The sequence below is a fragment of the Pipra filicauda genome, unplaced genomic scaffold, assembly GCF_003945595.2.
Source record: "Pipra filicauda isolate LSUMZ 115617 unplaced genomic scaffold, ASM394559v2 scaffold171_size1565689_pilon, whole genome shotgun sequence".
Taxonomy (NCBI): Eukaryota; Metazoa; Chordata; class Aves; order Passeriformes; family Pipridae; genus Pipra; species Pipra filicauda.
In genome coordinates, this window is record NW_024104229.1 from 300,713 (window position 1) to 321,479 (window position 20,767).

General features: G+C 44.0%; 2 protein-coding genes across 2 annotated transcripts in view; one reads left to right on the forward strand and one right to left on the reverse strand.

Moving 5' to 3' along the window:
- The window catches only part of ADAMTS5 (ADAM metallopeptidase with thrombospondin type 1 motif 5), a 46,966-nt gene extending 28,792 nt beyond the window's left edge, over positions 1-18,174 (reverse strand). Inside the window, exons 1-2 of the mRNA XM_027744149.2 lie at positions 17,308-18,174; positions 5,349-5,481 (exon numbers count right to left, since the gene is read on the reverse strand). Coding sequence (XP_027599950.1) covers positions 5,349-5,481; positions 17,308-18,174 — 1,000 coding nt within the window. The remainder of the gene's footprint in view (positions 1-5,348; positions 5,482-17,307) is intronic.
- On the forward strand, positions 17,902-20,412 carry LOC120322942. Its single transcript, XM_039379627.1, has 3 exons — positions 17,902-17,913; positions 18,463-18,877; positions 19,913-20,412. The coding sequence occupies exons 2-3, from the start codon at positions 18,480-18,482 to the stop codon at positions 20,247-20,249; spliced, it is 735 nt and encodes a 244-aa protein (XP_039235561.1). The 5' UTR covers positions 17,902-17,913; positions 18,463-18,479; the 3' UTR covers positions 20,250-20,412.
- The last annotated feature ends 355 nt before the right edge of the window (positions 20,413-20,767 follow it).

Genomic DNA, 20,767 nt, shown 5'->3' on the forward strand with positions numbered 1-20,767 from the left:
AAACCTTAGGTAGGTTAGACGTGGTCTTCTTTCCACAGAGGCCTGCAACTCAAACACAGGCTCAGTTGCTGAATAAATAGCTTCAAACCACTTGGAATTCACCATAATGGTATTCTGACATATTTCAGTGACCACCAGAGTAGAAATGCCAGGAGTGATACCTCACTTCTAAAATGGCTTCTTTACAGAAAATTATGTTCTCTAATAAAGCACTACATTTTGCCAACAGTGCTTGTGACACTTTTGTCGTCAGTGGTGGCAGATGCTGAAAAAGATTTGGTATTAAACATGTTATTTAGTATTTGGAAGAAATTCTTCCCTGTGAGAGTGGTGAGGCACTGCAACAGGTTGCCCAGAGAAGCTGTGGCCACCCTATCCCTGGAAATGTTCAAGGTCAGGTTGGATCTGCCCAGCAACCTGGTCTAGTGAAAGGTCTCCCTGGGAATGGGAGGTGTAACTAGATGGTCTTTGAGGCCCCTTCCAACCCAAACCATTCTACGATTCTGTGATTTTCTAGTTTTAGTTTCTGTACAGTTCCTTGATTTTAAGCATTACACAGTACAGCTGTGGAGGAAGTTGTGATAACTTAACCACAGAAAATGAAGCTCCTCAGAGACCTTGAAAAGGCACCTTGTGCATGCCTCTGCCCTAGGGTAGGATCATCGTCCCCTCAGCCACAGCTGTTTTAGTCAGACAGCTCCTGTGAAACTCCAGTAATGGAGATTTCACTGCCTCCCCAAGCAATTAATTTCTGCCCTTAACTGTCCTGGTTAGATGATTTTGGCTAATGCTTAAAGTAAATCTCCCTTGCTGCAATTTAAGGCCATTACCCCTTCTGCTGTCCCAGATGGACACAGAGAATAATTTATTACGCAAACTTTTGCAACAATTTTTTTAACATATTTGAAGGTTGCTTTTATTCCCCCCTTTGGCCTTCCCTTCTCTAAAGTCACATGTAAAAGATAAAAGAAAACTAATGAACAAAAGTTTAATTAGTTCCACATAGCAATACTGAAGTTATATCCTAAAAATAAAATACTTGGAAAGAACATCAGTAAACCATATTACTCAGGACAGGAGGAGTAATAGCCTGCCAGACTGTTTGTGCAACAGAGAAATAGGAACACTGCAAAAGGTCAAATGGACATTATCATTCAGCAGAAAGGCAGCATTTTCTCTGTATTGCCTCCTCTAAAAAAATAAGTTTTTCAAGATTGATGAAAGGAACAAAGATACATATAATTTAAGCTATTAGACCCATGTAAGGCTCATTGAACTGAACTGGAGCTTTGCCTACTTGAAGACTGCAGGAAGGATGCTTTTGTATTTAAGGATTAGATCAAAACTCAAGAGACAACTTTAAACCTTGGCTTTCCTTGTGACTTCCTTTGCAATTTGGGGAAATGACCAACTGATAAAACAAGCAGTAGCTCCACTTATGTCCTCTTGAACTCTTCTCATTTTGCTTTTGTAGATGACAAACTGTTAGGATGGTGGGCTGCCTGTAACAAAAAGCATGTGGAATTCCAGCATAAGAGGAGTCAGTCAGCAGAAACTTCTGGCTGTGACTGCACCTCAAAATACTACTCCAGGCTACTAAACACGGATAATATCCCATCACAAAATATGTAAACTGTAACTTCAAACTAACTGACTGCATCTGTTGGTGACGTTGGATCACGTTTATCTTCAGGAGATGCAAAGGTTGGCTTATAATTCAACACTGTAAAAGCAACAAATCTCCAACCCCAAAGTCCAGAGTATTGAAGTGAGAATCTATTTATTATTGTTTCCTGATGGTTATTTTATAAGGGACATATGGAGAAGCAATATGCTAGTGCTGACCTATGAAAAACATAAAATAAATGTTGAGATTATGAGCAATAATAAGTTCTTCAATACTTTTCTCCGTATGTCCCCATGAAGCAGAAAAGTGTATGAAGTAAGGAAACATCATTTTTTTACAGATAATAGGCTGATGACAACAAAGACTTGGAGAATGCCTACATACTGTGCCTAAGCTAGCTCAGATAGCTCTGCAAAGCCACGGAGGTGTAGCTGAAGGAGCTGCTAAAAGTAAAAAAAGGCATCCATATGCCACAGATTGAACTGATGATTTCAGGCAAGAATCCAGAAGACTATTTTTGTGAAAACAAAGCTACTGCTGTCCAACCTGATAGAAACATGTCCTTTGCTAAAAAAGAGCCATATATGGATTTACTATTAGTGGCTGGATGTCTTGACAGGCTATGATTTAAATATAACATTTACGGTATTAGTATTGCTTCTCTTTATTCTGAGGAGAAACTGGATTATCACATTCAAAGTTGCAAGATTTCCTTCTGGTTTTGCTGCATTATCCTAATTTTTTGCATTTGACATTGGAGACAAACTATTACTGATTTCCCTACATTCAAGTAGGACAAGATTCAGCTCCTACCTCATCAAACTTTATATACAGATCTCCACCTCTTATTGTCAGCTAATCAGCTGCACTAAGTATTTGATTGCATCTATGTCTTTGGTTGCATCTGTGCTCTCCTTTACAGAGCTTTGGAGATTTTGCCTGTTACTGCCACTCATTCATACTCTTCCCCTCAAAAACCACTGGTCAAAATCCATCTATTTTATCTGAAAGAAATAAAATAAAACAAACATCTTACACCCAATGTGGTAGACACCCCAGCAACAGAAGCAACAGGCTTTACTCTGTATCAGGCTGCTTTCTGGCTTCCTATGCACGAATCCAACCTGAGCCCCTGGGCTGTGCACCGTCCTGTTTGGTTGAGCTGCAGTTCAATTGACTTTGGTCGCCTTCCAGAGAAGGAATGTGATCCTGAAAAATGCTCTTCAATCCTTCAGAGAGGAAATACGAGCATTTAGGTCCCCTTGGAAGTTAAAGTGAGGACACACAGCCGTTCTGTGGATCTAGTCCACCTTAATGATGCTGCATCTGCTCCACACGCACACAGACATGGGTTACTTAAAAAACTGCAGAGAGTGACTCTGATTCACCTTGTGGCTCACTCTGATCTTCCTACTGACAGAAAGGAACACCTTAGAGCCCTTAGTATCCCTCTGACTTGCAGGGCATCACTTGTGTCGCCATGTGAATTCTACCAAGTAACTAAGCCTGCTGTAAAATTAAAGCTACACCCTGCCCACAGGACAGGGGGAACTTTAAGATTTCTGGATTGTAGGAAGAAATCTAGTCTCCAACTAAAATAAAGCAAGGTTTTCCCCAAAGTGTTTAACTAAAGGGTATCCATGCCACACTTTTATTTTTCATCCTTTTTTGACCTTTGATTTAAGTACTCAAGCAATTTTAGCTGTGTTTTTTTCTCAACTTCTCCCACTTCAGGACACACACACAAAGATCATTCTGTGACCTGACACTCCTCCTTTCTTAAAAACTTCTGGTGAAGAGAAAAAAAAGAAAGGGTGTTATTTTAAACAGCCTCAAACTAAAGGTTTTAAGTCCATTAGGGTAGTTATTCATTAATTTTAATTCCTGCCTTTTTTACACTGAAAATGTTTTTACAGATTCCTGTAAATGTCTAGGTATGAAAATGGCTTTTTTTCAAAAATGTTCTTCTAGATGACTAAAAATAACTCACTTTTGTTTATATTTTCTTTGTGCAGAATTCAAGGTAACAATACGTATGTTTACTGCTCATCCCTATCTTTATTGATCTATATTCCTTCATTTTTAATCTGCCTAAACATGTATTTATAGCTGATAGAGTGGTAGTCGAGACACATTACTCACCTCTTCATATACCAGATACACTGGCATCATAAGCAGGTTCCTCAGCCAACCTCACCAATGCCCACTAACCCTCATCCTTCTGGATGCAAGGAGATACAAGCAGTCCCTCCCAGCAGGCTGGCCTTTGACTGACAGGCTAAGTTTGCAATCTATTTGTCCCAGGTCTAGACCAGGTTCGTGATGGGTCGTTGGCTTCACAGCATCCGTGTTTGGAGCCTCTGAACACATACAGCATGAATCTGTATTTGACGTGTTGCTCGAGCTACCTCCAAATGCTCTGAATTACTGATTTCAGAGGGCTTTTTCTTTTATAATTACATTATTGTTTATTAAAATAAAATTTCTGTTCGGGGGACTCGTCCTGCCATAATACTTTATGTTTTCATACAACACGTGATCCCCTCTCCAGCCACTACTGATTTAACTTCTTTGTAGCTCCACAGGAGCAGTAGGTTTAGGTTCACTCATCACTGAAGAGTCAGGTCACTGACACACCAGCTGCTTTTACACAGTTGGTGACCTCTGTTTGCGGAGCCCGAGGTATATGTAAGGCATGCAACTCTTGGGCTCTACCTGCTAGCTACTTGAAAATTGAACTACTGCAGTGATACTCCCAAAGCAAACTTTACTTTGGTTTGGCATGAGGTACAAGGCAATTCAGCAACTGGCTCTCTCTGAAAGTTCTCCTTTCCTTGTTATTTCCTTCCAAGAATGTTGGGGAAAAAAAAAAAAGAACCTTCTCCACTTTTAAGTTGCTGTTTGCTCACCGAAGTGAATAGCCCTTATAGCAAATGTGAACACAGTTCAAAAAACATCAGTAAATTAAACATAATCAAGACAGCAGCAGTCTCTCTGAAGGAATATATCATGACAGACGTAATATTCCAGAACATAAACTTTCTTCTGTCACTAATTCTATCCTAAATCCTTCTGAAGGCTACATGTAAGGCTTCTAATTTAATTGCTGTGCACTGTAGTGGAAACTGAAACGAAGTTAAACAGTTTTTTTGACCAAACCTTTATCACCTAAATACTACTGCACTTATTACAGCATTCATATTAGTACCATATTTCACCATAAAGGTGGAATTTCCGTAAAGTTAGAAAAATATTAGAATTATAAGGCTTTTTTTCCACAAAAGTCTTTCTCTGCAGATAATACAGTGTCCCAGGAAAAAAAGCTTTGTAACAGCAGAGTATGCAAATAGTTCAAAAATGTCAGTTATTTTCCACTCTGTATGTACTAAAAGGATGCAAATTACAGTAGATGGGCCAAATGCTTTCTCAGGAGGGACATGTATTGACATCTTTGGACAGTAACAGTAGCAGCAGCCTTTAAATTTTCACTTCAACTGCTGCTTAGAAACGACACTGTCAGAAAGGAAACACCTACTGTGCGCCTTCACTTGCCTTCTGATCCCTTATTAGTTAACCCTGAAGTGCATATGTATACAGCCTTAATCCCCAAGTGAGTATCTGGACCAGGGGAAATCTGGAATTAATTGCGAAGTATTTTGGTTACTAATGCAGCTGTTACAAGTGTTTGATTTGGCAAGGGAACAGAAAAGGCACTGCATACCAATTTCGTGAGCCACTGTAAAAGCTGCGTGGAGGCCGTCATCTTCAATCACCGCACAGCTGCGCTCAGGAGAGCATATGGTCCCAACGTCTGCCATTCCCAGAGTATCACATGAATGATGCCCACATAAATCCTGCCCAGGGAAAGGGAGAAAAAAAAAAAAAAAAGGCATTAAAATAAATTTTTACACCCATAGGTAACAACCGGTTAGGGGCACCAGCCCTTTGCAAAGAGCAGAACCTGGGTAAAAACATCAGTGTAAGCGTCTATCTCAAGGTATCAACGCAGTTTAAAAGAATGATGAGCCAATCCCACCCCTGGTAAAATCAGTGGAGGATTTTCATTGACTTTAACAGGATTTGGATGTGTTGTGTAAATAATTACTATTTCTTTTTCTGCTCAAAATTGCACTGAGGTAGGTACTCAAAATATGCTGTAGAAGCATTTCTTCATTGGCAATAAAAATGGAACATCCTCTTTATTTACAGAAGGTAAACAAAGGCAAAGAGAGAACACTTCAGATTCCTGATCAGTTCTTGAACCAGAGATCACCCTTCTTCTCCAAAGGCAGGTCTCATACTTGCACTTAAATGAGATTGTTATATGTGAAACTTCATTCCACATCTGTCAGGTAACACAATGATTAACAGTGTATTACCCAATATACCAAGTATTTAAGCAATTCTCAGAGGTTGCTTACAGAGTCAGTGATGTGATAGAGTCCAAAATGCCTTCTCTCTCAGCCTTACTAGTGCACCAACCCAACCACGTCTCCTACATGTAGATATGGGGTGTCTCCAAAAACCATGCAAGTAGCATTAGGTTTATTCTTCCATTCAGGAGGGTGATAATGGTAATGATAATAATGGAAGGAACTTTGGTCAGACGTTGTGTTTTAATCATCAGCAGTAACTTCTCTGTGCTTCTGTTGAAGCAGAGGGAAGAATACTAGTCTGAATATACGTACATAATGCTTTTTTGGGTGAGAAGGAAAAGTAGGTATCATGCTATTTAGAACACTTCAACATTTCATTGTGGTTGAATGAAATTGTAATTTTCAAGGCATTATAGTATTATCAAAGGTTATTATCAAAATGATCAAAGAGTACCTTTTTTTCACCTTCATTTTTAAGACTCTCTGCTTTCCTTCACATCTCTTTTTATAAGGACTTCCTTTGATGAAGCCTTTCATAATTTATCCATCTGAATAATAGACACTTTGTATGAGGTTTGAATTGTATGAACAATGTTCACTGATTAGACAGGTTAGGCAAACTTGAAAATGCACAGGATTCAAACCCACTGAAGTAAAAGAAAAACACACCGAGTTCACAGATATTGTGACAGAGCATCTCTTTTAAAAAAAATAAAAACAAAACCAAACAAACAAACAAAATTTTTTTTTCCCCCAAGAGGAAACAAAGAAATTTTTCAAACTAAAAATACACAGCAATATTACATATTGGAGGAAGAATTTCAGGCTCAGTTCTGGCTTCCAGGTGTCTGGGAACTCTTTTCAGTAAGTGCATTCTTGGTGCTACTTAATACCAAGATTTAAATTCTGCAGTACCAATGAACAAAACAGCCTGACAAAAAGAGAAGGGATACAGTTCAAAAGTATTTCAATTTCCAAATTACAAGTGTAATCCATGGTTTAAGAAAAATTTCCATTCTGCAGCAATGCAGATAATATGCAGACAATTTTCTCTCCAACACCCCAGGCTCCCCTCCTCGGAATCCAATCAGCTCCCCAGACTTTGCCCCTGGCTCCGCATGGGTTATGGGAAGGTATGGGATGCCCATTTTTAAGTACTTTAAAAGAAATTCAAAATGTTTTCACTTGCATTTAGGGAAATAAACTTTGTATCATTTTCAGCAGCTCTCGACTAGTGTTGGATCAGGCTCCAAGTGAGATCATGTTATTATAATGTCAAATATCTGGGGCATATTCAAGAAAAAAGACACAATCCTTAAACTCCTATATCTTTTGCTTGGGTTCATATCCATTTGGCCCTTTATGTATCACTTCTGAATCTGGCCCTTTTGGTCTAAGGGTACATTTTAGATAAAGTAAACTCCATGTAGATGTAACTGTAAGTGGTTTACCTACAGGAGCACGTGTAACAAAACTCAGAAAAAATGCATGTGCATAGTACCAATAAATATACCTTTCCATGGGGATATAATCCTCCTAAATAAATGAGCGTAAGCCATATAGGAAGTAAGATACCTTTATACTACTGCCATGCAGTGCTAAAGGCTGGGGGAAGAGTGGCTGGAAAGTGGCCCTCCCGGAAAAGGACCTGGGAGTGCTGGTTGACCGTGGCTGAACAAGAGCCAGTGTGTGCCCAAGTGGCCAAGAAGGCCAGTGGCATCCTGGCCTGTATCAGAAATAGTGGGACCAGAAGGACTAGGAAAGTGATTCTTCCCCTGCACTCAGCACTGGTGCAGCCACACCTCGAGTGCTGTGTCCAGTTCTGGGCTCCTCACTACAGAAAAGACATTCAGGGGCTGGAGAGTGCCCAGGGAAGGACAACAGAGCTGGGGAAGGGTCTGGAGCACAAGTCTGATGAGGAGCAGCTGAGGGACCTAAGGTTTATCCAGAAGAAAAGGAGTTCCAGGAGAGACCTTATGACTCTCTACAACTACCTGACAGGAGGTTATAGCCACATGGAGGTCGGGCTCTTCTCCCAGGCAACCAATGACAGGACAACAGAAAAGAGCCTCCAGCTGCACCAGGGAGGGTTCAAGCTGGACATCAGGAAGTAATTCTTCACAGAAAGGGTGATTAGATATTGGAAGGGGCTGCCTAGAAAGGTGGTGGAGTCACCATCCCTGGAGGTGTTTAAGGAAAGAGCAGAGGTGGCACTCAGTGCTCTGGTTTCACACACGGTAGTGTTTGGTCAGTGGTTGGACCTGATGATCTCGGAGGTCTTTTCCAACCTAATTGATTCTGTGATTCTGTGATAGTGCAATTTGACCTGAATCCACACAAGCCTGAAATTCTGAAACTGAAATTCTTACACAAGTACCAAAAAGCACATAAACGAGACACAAAGCAGCTCACTGTAGGAGGTCTAGGCTACTCTCAGGTCGACAGTGCCAATGACAGTATAAAATGCATTAATTCAGGCTTTGTCTATGCATGCAGATTTTATGTCATCTGGTCTTTTGTTGTGTTTGGGTGTCATTATTACGTAGATACTTACATCAATACCGCTGCCAATGTGGGCACAATTGTATCAGCACACAGATGTCTTATGCCAGTGCATGATTTACTTCTATTTGCATACAAGAAGCAGCTATGCCAATGACATGGCTGGGAATTTATACCAGCAGACACAACCAGACCTCACAATGATTCACCGGATTTGGTGACACAAGTATAATTAAAAGAATATAATCTTTTAAGCAGGCAATCTCATAAACTTCCTTAGAGTTACTTCCGATGGGACGTGGGGAACATGGAAAATTACGACAGGGATGTTAAACATAAGCAGCCCTTCTGACTCGTGGCTGGTTAGTAATCTAACCCTCAACATTTCAAAAGCTATGCACAGGATTGCATTACCATCTTCCTTAGACATTAGGGCTGTATTAGTTAGAGGCTGGCCCTAGGAAATCCCACAGCAAGAAATAAATGGTAAAATTACCTAGGTCCTCCAATTCCCCACAGACAGCTGGGAAACAGCTGTCCTCAGATGGTGTGGGATCAACAATTCCCATAAAGGAGAAGAGAGGAGAGTGACTGCACTGGGGTCAGGAAGTGGTGGACAGTGATGCATTAAAGCTCTGCTACCTCCAGCCAGCCCCGTTTCCACATCCACACTGCTGCCCCGGCACTTGGAGCAAAGACCTGGGGGGGAGTCCTGCAGCCACCTACCAAATCCCATCTGGGAAGTGGCAGAGGTGGCCTGTAAAGGATTTTGGAAACAGGGACAGGAAATATTTTCTGGCATTAGTATGAAGGTGTTTCTGGGATGTCTATGGGTTGGCCATCTGCTGCTAGAGCAGGGCATGCAATGGCTATGCTTTGAACAGAGAGCATGTGTTGAGCCTCCTGGTTTTCCTTGCCAACTTCAGTCCTCAGTGACTGCCTGAGGATGCTTTTTTCTCAGCTAATGCTGACATTGTCAAGAATCATTTAGGCAGATTACTAAGGGCTCAGATCCCTTATGTTGTCAACTCATTGTCTCGTTTATTCTTTACTTCTCTTGCCTCTGCATGATTTGAACTTTAATATATTTCTATTCATAACATCACATAGTATATACTATAAACAAAACTGTAGCCTATCAAGTGGCATTTCTGAGACAAATATTCTGAAAGATTTGCTATTGGGTTAACTCAGTAATACTAGTTTCCCAGCAGTATGACTTCAAGTGATATTGAAAATCATGCCTGTTTACACTTCCACTGATTTAAATCTTGATGGCAAAATTTCTCTTGACTTAAACCTCCTATAGCTGCACTGGCTATTGATTACTTGTTACCACCATCAACAGTTATATTTTTTTTATTTTCCTGGGCAGTCTTGGAAAGCAGTCTACAACTTTTAAGAAGTAACTTTTCTGGGAGTACAGCAAAAAGTTTTATTCCCTTGAAAATATTTTAATTTTTTTGCTAAAAACATGCCCCAATGTAATGATGCAAACTAAGAAACCTGTAAGGGTCACCTCAACTTTTCATACTCCAGCTAAAGCACTAGGAAAAAGGGGACTTGGGATACTTAAATTTCCAGTGATTATTTCACTCTGGTGTTTGGCTTCTATTAGAAAGTTAATCAGTTACTCAGATCTGTATACTCAAATGCCTTGAAACAGTGGCAGAAGCTTCAAAGAATGAGTGTTTCTTGATATTTCTAAAGAAGGAATGCAGTCTGGCCCTTGATCTGCATTACAGCAGTTTCAAAACAAGAATGACTAGGAAATGCATTTGCTACGGAGGAGGCAATAGATGGTAAGACTTAAGCTTTGGCAAAGAAACGACTTAGGAAAACTAAGCTGTACATCATAAAACTAGTAGTTAATTAGACAGCTTATTAGAGGCAAAGATTTCTTGGCATTCTAAATACATCAAGAGCAGCTGGCTGTCTGCCATGTATACATGGCATTGTGGTGAAAGAAGATAACTGTCACTGCATCCTGCTGGAGCAGTGAATTTATTTTACCTGAAATTTGTTCCGTAGGCTAATAAAAAAGCCAAACAAAAACTGTTTAGTGAAAGCTGGTATTAGATCAGAGCCCGCTGACCAGATCCAAATCAGGATGTAAACACCAACATGGACAATTTGATGGAATGTACAGGGAGAAGAATATGTCCTTTGGTCTTTTGAGTTATCTACCCTTCCTAGGGCTTGCAGTTTGTGACCTTATGGGCCCCGAAGTGCCACAGTTTCACAGTCCTAAGCAGCTTAGCACTTCGCTTATACTAAAGCTTGATTGGTTTCGAGATGCTTAATGTTTCTCTACCTTTACTCCTGACGGAAGTTAAGCCTACAGAAAGATGTTCTCAGATCAGATGTATGAGAAACCCACAGAATGAGGCTTTCTGAGGCAAAGCTGCACTTCACCTTCTCGTAAAGCTTCTACATCTCTGTGTGTTTGTTCACTTGCTCTTCTGGGTATTTTACAATGGCTCATCAACTAAAGCCTTTGCCCAGTAAGAACATGATCCAGCTTCAAATTCCTTTAGGGATGAGGCCAATTAGAAGCACGTTTCTTAGGAGAGCACCATATGGTCTATGCTAGACTGTGGCCTGCAGGGAAGGTCTGCACGTGCCCATGCACACAGGGAGTTGTGGCTCTTCCTGTAGCAGCCGATGTGCCAAAGGCTTCCCTGGCCCAGGCTGCTCTTAGTGCTTACAGTGCTTGGTGAAGAGACCTAGATTTGGTCCCTTTCTCAGCTTGCTTCTCTATTTTACACTGAACAGTCCTGTGGCAAATTACAGAAACAGTCCTCTCTCCGTGCTTTAGGAACCCAGACCACCTTGCTCTAAGCGGTGCACTCCAGTCAGCGGCTTCAGGTCACGATTCCTCTCGTTCTCACCATATGAATTACTCACTAAACAGTGACATAGCTTTGGTCAGAGGGGTGGAAAGTTTCCTTAACACCTGGAACAGCTTACAACCTACTGGTTAAGGACCTCTCCAGGGAGGTGGGCGATACAGACCTAAAATCCCTCAAGCAGAGGAAGGAATTAAGTATGACTTTCCGACTTCCTGCAGCAGCATTCCCACCACAGCCCTGTAAAGGGAGGGTGGGGTGAGGCGGCATTCGGAACACACACATCCACCCTCCCATGTGCCCCTCTGCAAAGCGGGCGAACGTTTATTAATGTCACAGCAACGCGGAACGGCACATGTGGAGGGAGGTGAGGTTCACCCAAACAGAAAGGATCTCGGGTATCGCCCAAGGAGGGTATGACATCTGCAAGGCAAAAGGAGCATAAGACTGAAGTTGACAGTCTGCAAAAGGTATACTGTAAATAAGGACTAAGGGGCAAACAAAGTAATTAGAGCATGGTCTATTTTACCCTCAGCCAATACTATGACATTTAAAAGAAAGGCTTTGCAAGCCAAAATAGTGGGACACTGTCCTGGAGGAAGAATGCTGTGAAAAATCTTCTTTGAGACACTGGTGGGTCTCTCTCATGGGGATGTCTAAGTTAGAGCACCAGGGAGAGGGCCTGGACATGACTGAAGAGAGGAAGGACTCCCATCAGACTCACTGGGTTACTGCTTTGTCCTTCTCCCCAGCCACATTTTGAGAGGATGGCCAAAGCCTGGTTACCTTTTGAGGAAAACCAGAATGGTGATGCCTGCCATACCTACCACAACAAAAATAACATATTTTTTATCCAGTAGTTGAGCTTAAAAACTGAGATTGTCTGCCTTTTGGGTTCATTTGATAAACACAGGCCTGAGGTTTGGGCATTTGAATCTCAAATGTACAGAGATGTCTTTCTGAATTTTAAGTAAGAAAATCCAACGTATGCGTGACACCTTTTTTGGCTCAGTTTAACACATGCATGCTACACTTGCTGGTTTCAGAAATTACCTCCACACCAGTCTGGATATTTAGGCATGTTCTTATTCTTCCCCTGTATGGTACAGGGACTCTGTGCACTCATCGTGTGAGGACACTGAAGCAAAGTGTTAGAAATAGAGCTTAAATTGGATTAAGCTTTTATGTTATGAAGGGACAGATTAACAAAATGTTTTTTTCCCTAGAACATTGAAAGAAAACACTGTAGTATTACCAAAGGTGATTTTAAAATATTGACAAATTGGATATAAAGCATTTGGACTCTGCATGGGGAGGAGAAGTTTCAGTTATGAAACTGGTGACTGGTGAACAAGGAAAAGTGTGTGATTTAACTTGCCTAACCCATAGTTCCTTTGTGGAGAAACTGTACATCATCTCTCTAGATCAGTGTGAATCATACTGCATCTCCTCTACAAGTTATGTCCCACTTTATTTTCCCCAGGGACGTTATTTAAAGGTATTAGATTTGCAACAAAATTGGTGAAAATATTATGAAACTGGTAGAAACATCATACTATAATTTCTTCAGAGTAATAATAATAAACAATGAAATATATTCTATTGACCATTGGTACAATGACTTGTTTTACTGCCACAGCATAATAACTGTGGGAAGATGATAATAGAGGAAAAAAAAAAAAAGGAAGAAAGAATTAGAGCCAAAGAAAGCATGTGCTCCATGCAAGGAAATTAGCATCTACAGAGCTGAGATAATATAAAACTTGGTGTTAAATTTCAACAGTACTGTCAGATGGACAGTTAAACTAAATCACAGCCACAAGACCCATATAATTACTACGTAGAAAAAGGAAGGACAGCAGCCTTTGGCTCTAGCATGAACTTTTTTGTTAGAGCCACAGCTGATGGTACTATCAAGGGTGATGCTAACAAGCACTTAGGAAAGTATTTTTTATTGCTCCTGTCTGTATCTACTGTGAGAAATATCTGTTTTAACCTCCATATGATTCAGAACTGGAGGAAAAGGAAGAGAGCTGGATTTTGTCCAAACACATTCAATTGTTCACTTGAAATTTAACTAAGGGTCACTAATGAAATAGATTGGATGAATTCTAAAGGATAATTGCAGAGCAGGCTAGACTTCAGAAAAGGTACAGTGTGAGTTCAACTGCAGTTTGCAAGTCATGTCTAATATGTTCTTCTACTGTGACAAATAATCTGGCAAGTGTTTTGTTGCACCCATAAAAATCTGAAGATAACCTGCTTCCAGCTTCTGAGAACTGTTCACAATAAAAAGAGATTGAAACAGCCTGAACTCTAAATTTACTCTTGACTTCATTGCCATTGAGAACAAGCGAGCTCATCTGCAGGGAAAGAGGGCTTTATAAGCTTTTCCTCCTTCCCACCACACAGTCAGTTCCCTACTTGCTACATGGCGTGTAGGACTCACCTGGCCACCAGCTGATCAAATCCTTGCACCACCATATTCCACGGAGGATGCTCTAAGCATGCATGCAGCCCAAAAATTTACAGCTGCTGTCAAGGACTCAACCACAAAGTAGTCGAACAGCAGGGGACCCATGTACTCTCTGAAGTCCTTATGGCCAGGCTGCCTTAATGAGAGCTCTCATGGGATTTAGAAATATTAGAAAATTATCCCTTTTTGTAACTGCCAAGTCAGACCTCTGTCATGTTTGATACTGGTCATCATGGCCCCAAATGAGAGACTGAGATCCCTGGGAAAATACACTTTTCCTCATCAGATTTTGGGAATTTACATAATCACTGTGGAACCCAACTAAATTTCTGCAATATTTAGTGATAGATAACTTCTGTGTCCACTGAAGGTTTTCACAATCTCCTACACAGTTGATAACAATGGTCAGACATGTTCCTTGCAGTTACAGAGTAAACACAGGACCTACTGCAGCTAATGGACAGGTAAATGGCCCTTGCCATCACTTGATAAGCAATACAGTGTCTTAAAATATCTTTAACGTGTTGCCTGTATCACCCAAAACTGAACTCATGTTCGTATTTATTTACTATTTACTACAGTCTGCAGCATAATTGCTTTAAAACCCTTATGAAATTAAACACAGATTATGACCGAAAGTGGCTATTTTAACTCAGAATCAGTAAATTTCCTTCTAAAAATCTTTTTTTATGGGAAGTGCTTCCTAGTATGAATAATGATGATGACCCTAATTTGAACTGCCAGTACTAATTTTATAATAAGAGAGAGCTGCCAGCACACCCTTAGTCTGTCAATGGTTACTAATTTATCTTTAAAGAAGTAAAGACAACCAAAGAAGAGAAAGCAACAGTGCTGAATTCTGTCAGGATTCTTCCTTTCTAAGGAACTCCAATAAAGCTACTATCTTTTCAGACAGCCTCTTTTGGTGTAAAAATAGCATGCAAGTAAATGTCACTCCGGGACGAAGATAATTATTATATTAGAGAGTTGTATGACAACAGACATGCATAATGTAGATTCTATCTACACATAAACAGTTACATGCAGCTGAGGAGATGCATTCAGCTGACAAATGATTTGCAAATATTATTCTGTTGACGGAGAGACACAAAGTTCAAGGTGGCCTCGGTTAGTAAACAAAGACGGAAAATGTACCTCACACACTTACTCCATGCCTAAAAAACAAGTCATTTAGAAAAAGGCGTCTGGATGTTCAAGAATCAGCATGACAGTATTCAGAGCCCATCAAAACACGCGGCCGTGGCTTGGCGTCTTGTAGCTAGGCAACGTACTTCATACATTCAAAACATAGTTGTAAAAGTGCAATTCTCCTGCCAATTGCTGCCACTCTCATTGAAAAGCCAAACTGGAAAAATATCTCTTTAGTTCAAAGTGGGGCTGTTTTGTCCAGGAAACATCTTTACTGCTTTTTCATCCTTTAACCCTTTTTGTGTTTACATTCCAAGAGGAGCAAACAGATTCATGTTGACATTTCAAGTGTAAGCATATAAAAATCGTGTGGACTCACACATACTCCCTGCAAAGAACATCATGAACACATGTAGCGAGAAACTCTGGTCTTGTTCTTATTGAGTAAAATACCGAAATACAATGCCAAACGATGTGCTGCCACGCCAAACAATGTGTGTGTGCACACAGCTAACCATTAAAGCAGATTAATTTATCCTGAACTGCATCGAGGAGATAATCCTATAGTTAAAGCTGTTAAAATGTAAACTAAGGAAACGGGAAGCCTGTGCTTTTTTCTCAGAAAGCATTTACATCCCTAAGTAACAATGCAAGCAATATTTGCACCTTAAGAGCAGAAGAAGACCACAGGAACTGTGATGTTTTGTTTAGTTTAGGTACTACTTACATCCAAAAGAAGTAACTCTACACATGGAAGATGCATTGCTCAGGAGTCTTTGAAAGTGGGTTACTGATTAGCAGTACACTCTTACTCTGGCAGGAGGGCATCCATGCAAAGAATTACAGATAAGCATCTGTAAAGCAAGTGCACTTTAAATTCACATCCTATCTCAATCCAAATTAACTTAATAATTGATGTTAAGGTTCACAGTCTGCCACCCTAAGAGTTTCTGAATTGTCATAAATCCCAGGGAAATAAATGGGAATACTGGCAGAGAGAAACACTCTTCAGTGAGAAGTGATGGATTCTGGCCCAGGCGTAATTAATAAGCCATTAGAAAGGATCCTTATAGCAAAAAGCAAGAGCATTCTGACCCAGACTTTTATTCAGATTATAATGATAAAAAAATGAAAGTTTGCAAATTGGACTGATGGGTCTTAAACTGCTAAAAAAGGCTCCTGTTGCACAAGTGATGCCTGACTGACACAGAACCTAATGTTTCAACTATTTACAGCTATAAAAGCAAGCCAGGCACTTTTTTTCCCCCTTCTGGAGCAACTCCTTCCACAAACCATCCAAAGCATCCTTTTTGGCAGGCTCCTATGATGTAGAAAAGCAGGAGAACTCAAATGAACGGAAAGTCATGCAGTTATTTTTTTCATACTTGGGGAAGGGAAAAAAAGAAAACACCAAACCCAAACCGCTGAAGGGATATTCTTACAGAAGAACTTCATTGCATAAACTCAGCCACATGTCTACTAGAGCAATGTCCCTTAACGACCTCTGGCAACGCAATTAATCAACAACCAAGCGTGGAGCATGGCTCTGCATGGGTAATACCAGCTAGATCCAAGCCACAGTTATCAGGACACCCGTTTTTCACCTGGGGGGAAAGAAAAGGACTGCATCCCCTCACCAGCAGCCCAACTCAACCAACTTTTGCAGCTCTGTTTACCTGTGGTTTGCATTTACGTCCTACACTTGAACCACAAGTGCTGCTGGCTTCCAGTGTGGTCAAGCTATTCTTGCTGGAAATAGCATCTCAATGCACTCAACAAGGAAGTCGTCTGTACTCTTAAGGTGTCCTCCACCATTTTCACTAGCAGGTTTGTTTGGGGACTAATTTAGTCTAGGAAGTGCTATCAACCCTTTGTGCTTGGACCACAACTGCAGAGAGAGAGGAGCTGCGTGTTAAACATCTCACTGGGAAAGATGGAACAATGTCATGTCTTAAGCAGAGATAAGTTGGGCGGCCTCAGCTGAGTCCCCCCGATCAGGCAAATCACCCCCTCTCCACCCTGGCAGGAGTCCCAACACTGCACTGGCACGAAAATGTGTACCCGCAGTGGGGGTGACTGCGCAGGAGAGGGGAGCGGGCACACACAAATACGTGCACCACTGGTTGGGTTCTCAACCCCTCTTCCATCCCTGTCGGCTGTCCCTGAGATGCAGTGCAACCCGACGGGAGAGCCGAATCCCTGGGCGGGGAGGCAACCACGGGCTAAAGCAGAGCTGGAGGCTGGAGGCCCGCCAGGCTCGCCACGCTGCAGCCCGGCCACCCACGGCCCGAGGAACAGCACGCCTCTGCCGGCCAGGGCGATGCCTACCTCGCGGGTGAAGAGGATGGCGGCATCGTAGTGCTCGTCGTGGTCGTCGTCGAGGCGGTTGTGCTGGTGCTGCCACTTGCAGAAGTTCTTGAGAGTGGTGGCGGCGTTCCTGTTGACCTCCAGCCCCTTCTCCTTCTCGCCCAGGGCCACCACCTTCACCACGGCCAGCCGGACGTGGTTCTCCAGGCTGGCGTGGGCGTAGAGCCGGGAGGCGATGGAGGCCAAGGTGAGCAGGTAGTGCTGCAGCCCCTTCCCGTACTTGCGGACCATGGAGGCGTCGGCCACCAGCAGCAGCTCCACCTGCCGGGCCCGGGAGACGGAGCGACGCCGCCGCCGCCGCCGCCCGTCCCCCGCCTCCGCCCCGGCGGGGTCGCGGGTCTCGCAGCTGGTGCGGGCCGGCACCGTCTCGAAGCTGAAGCGCTCCCTGCGGAAGAGGTGCGGGGTTCGGGCCGGGCCCTCCCCGTAGATCCGCGGTCCGGCCGCCTCCGCGCCGCGCCGCGCCGGCCGGACGGTGTAGCGGGAGCGCCCCACGGCGAAGAAGCCGTCGAGGCCGCCGCAGAGGTTGAAGACGGCGAGGGAGCGCGGGCTGCCGTCCACCGTGCCGCGGTAGTGGCAGCGCGGCCCGTCGCGCTCCAGGTCGAGCAGGAAGCGCTGTCCCCCGGCGTAGAGCACATACCCCGCCTTGCCGCCCCCCGCGTAGGTCGGGTCGAGGCGCCGCACGACGCCGCTGGCCCCGCGGGGCGGCCCGGGGGCGGGGGGCCGGGGGGGCGGCGGCGGCGGCGCTCCCGGGTCGGCAGGTGCCGGCGGCGAGGCCAGAGCGCGGTGCGGCTGGGCCGCCAGCAGCAGCGACAGCAGCCTCAGGAGCATCCTGCCCCGCCGTCAGGAGCGGCGGCGGGAATTAGGAGGAGTAATAATAATAACAGGAGTCGGGGACGGCGGTGGAAAGAGCCGGCCCGGCGGAGTGCGGCAGCGTAGTTAAGGGACGGGAAGAAGAAGGGGGAAGATGGGGGGGAAGGGGAAAAAAAAAAAAAAAAAAAAAAAAAAAAAAAAAAGGAAAAAGAAAGTTCTCCCTCCCAAACTCGAGTCAAGTGTGAGTGGGAGAGAAAAAAATGTCAACAAAAGCCGCTCGCGTGTGAACTTTGTGTTTCTCAGCAGGGAAGAGCCGGGAGCACATGGAAGGAGAGAGAGAGGCAAAAAATCCCAGATCGCTGCTGCTGCCGGGGAGGCAAAGTGGGGAGAGAGGAAAAGGAGGAGAGGAGGCTCGGAACCGGCAAGTAGAGAAGTTTGAGCACTTCCCACTCCTCTTCCACTTCTCTGCTGTAGTCACCGGATCATCACCAGCAGCAGCAGGGGCAGGGGCCAGGTCTGCTGCGACTCGGCACTTTCTCGGGCTCCGGTGGGGTCCCTTTCCTTCTTTTGCCCCCTTTTGTTTTGAAGAGGAGAAAGGGAGACAAGAAATTCAGGCACCAAAAACCGCCTCGATCGTCTCCGGCGAGATGGTTAAAAAGAAAAAAAAAAAAGCGCCCAAGAAGCGGAAAACGTCCTGGATTTCTGTAAAAGCGCCCTCCCTGTATCTTTTCTGTTGTTGTTGTTATCCCCAGTCTGTCGATGTGAACAAGAGGAGAAGGGAGAGAAATGTGAAGATGAGAGGAGGTGGAACAATGAATTTATAGCGGAATGCCATCCTGCAATGGCAATTTCAACAATTCGTCACTGCAGGCTGCCTCTTAAAGGGAGAGCTTCAAAACCACCACTCCCACACTTCCTTCTCATTTAATCAGACAGAAGGAGAAACTTGAGGGGAGGCGGAAAGGGGGGGGCGGCTGCGGGGGGAGGAGAAAAGGAGGGATAGTGAGAGGGAGAGAGGGAAGCAGAAGAGGGGAAGAGCCGGAGGAAGCCGGGGAGGAGAGAGAGAGCGGGAGAAAAAACTGTGTGTGAAAACCGCGAGGTTTTCCCCGAAACGCTTGAAGCCCCAGAGTCACCCGGGGTTTGAGCTGTCACCGCTGGCCGGGGACGGTGGAGCCGGGCTTACCTCCCGTCCTGCCCGCCGCCCCCGCTCTGCTGCCTGGCGCTGCAGTTTGCAACGCTCGGTGGAGGAGGCAGGTTTGCGTCTGGCTCCGAAGGGGAGGGAAGCGTCCGGGGCTTTTCCGAGAACGCCAGTGATGCGGCGCCCGAGGCGGCCGGGGGAGCGGAGCGGCTGCGGCTGGCCGGGGGTGTCCCCGGCGCTGCCCCCCGTGTCCCGGCTCGGCCCCTGCCCATGCCTCTTTCCCGGGTCGGCGGCAGCGCCAAACTTCCCCTCTTTGTCTGGGCGGCCGCGGCTCGTCTTCATTCAACCTGTCATTAAGACCCGGCAAGCTGTCATCTAGTGTGGACTGTGATTTCCCCTGAGCCCCGAGGACGAGAGAGGGCGGGGAAGCGGTAATGCTTGCTCTAATCTTTCGAATGACTTCAGATACTTAGATCATCCCCCCGCTGACACACATATCCACTAACCCTATTCCCTCGTCTTCCACCCCCTGCTTCGTGCTCCAACAGGGACACCGCGAAGCGCAGATGACTGCATTTCCCTTTTCATGTGCCCTTTCCACCTTAACATTGCCCACAGAGTGACTGGAGATTGGCAAACAGCTCATTCTCTGCCCAGACCATGGCTGGAAGGCAGCATGGGCTCTGGGAAGGCGGGAGGAAGGGGACCCCTGAGGATTCCGACCCTGCTGATTTCCCCTGCTGAGTTACGGACCCTGCGTAGCCAGGATGGATGCATGGGATGCATGCGTAGCATGGATGCATGGGAAACAGCAGTGCTTATTATCTCATGTTTCCTCTCGATGTCCCAAAACGGGTGCCTGGAACAGGTGCTCTCTGGCTGTAGGACTCCAGAGGGATGCAGGTCTCCAACTCCATCCTCACCTGTAAACAGCATCTCAGCCCAACTGCTCTGACTGCAAGGGAGTGATGGGCACATCTGGATCACAGCCGTGGTGGTGGGATGCACAGAGAATGGCAGACCAGCACTCGCCTCTGTAGCTTCCAGGGGCTGCTTTGAGAGTCTGGCACTTCTCTAAGGAACAGGTTAATTAAAGCCACAAATGTTTCAAAAATTAATATTCCCATGTAAATGATTACATTAACATAACCCTGAGGTTATGCTTATGAAATGTTTAACGCACTGAAGTTTTGCTGGTGTTTTTTCTTCTTTTTCCATTTTTCCAGAAATGGTGATACCTGAGATCAGAAGTTCATTTCTCAACCTCCTGGTATCTCTTTTTCTACATTTCAGTATTCTATCATCACCAAGAATTTTTAACTGGAGTCAGTAAGTTTCAAAATTAAGAGTTATATATCAGGAAGATCACATTAACATTTTTGGGTATTGGTCCAGGACTATTCAACATTTAAAAATTTAAACATTTTCTCAGCTACTTTAAGCTAGTTATAAAGTTAAAATAGTTGAAGAAAA

Bases quoted from the DNA above. Each gene is read 5' to 3' on its own strand.
- LOC120322942 (XM_039379627.1), top strand. From the start codon at position 18,480: ATGGAAGGAGAGAGAGAGGCAAAAAATCCCAGATCGCTGCTGCTGCCG. The intron at 18,878-19,912 runs GTATCTTTTCTG...CATTGCCCACAG, and splicing joins TCTGTAAAAGCGCCCTCCCT to AGTGACTGGAGATTGGCAAA.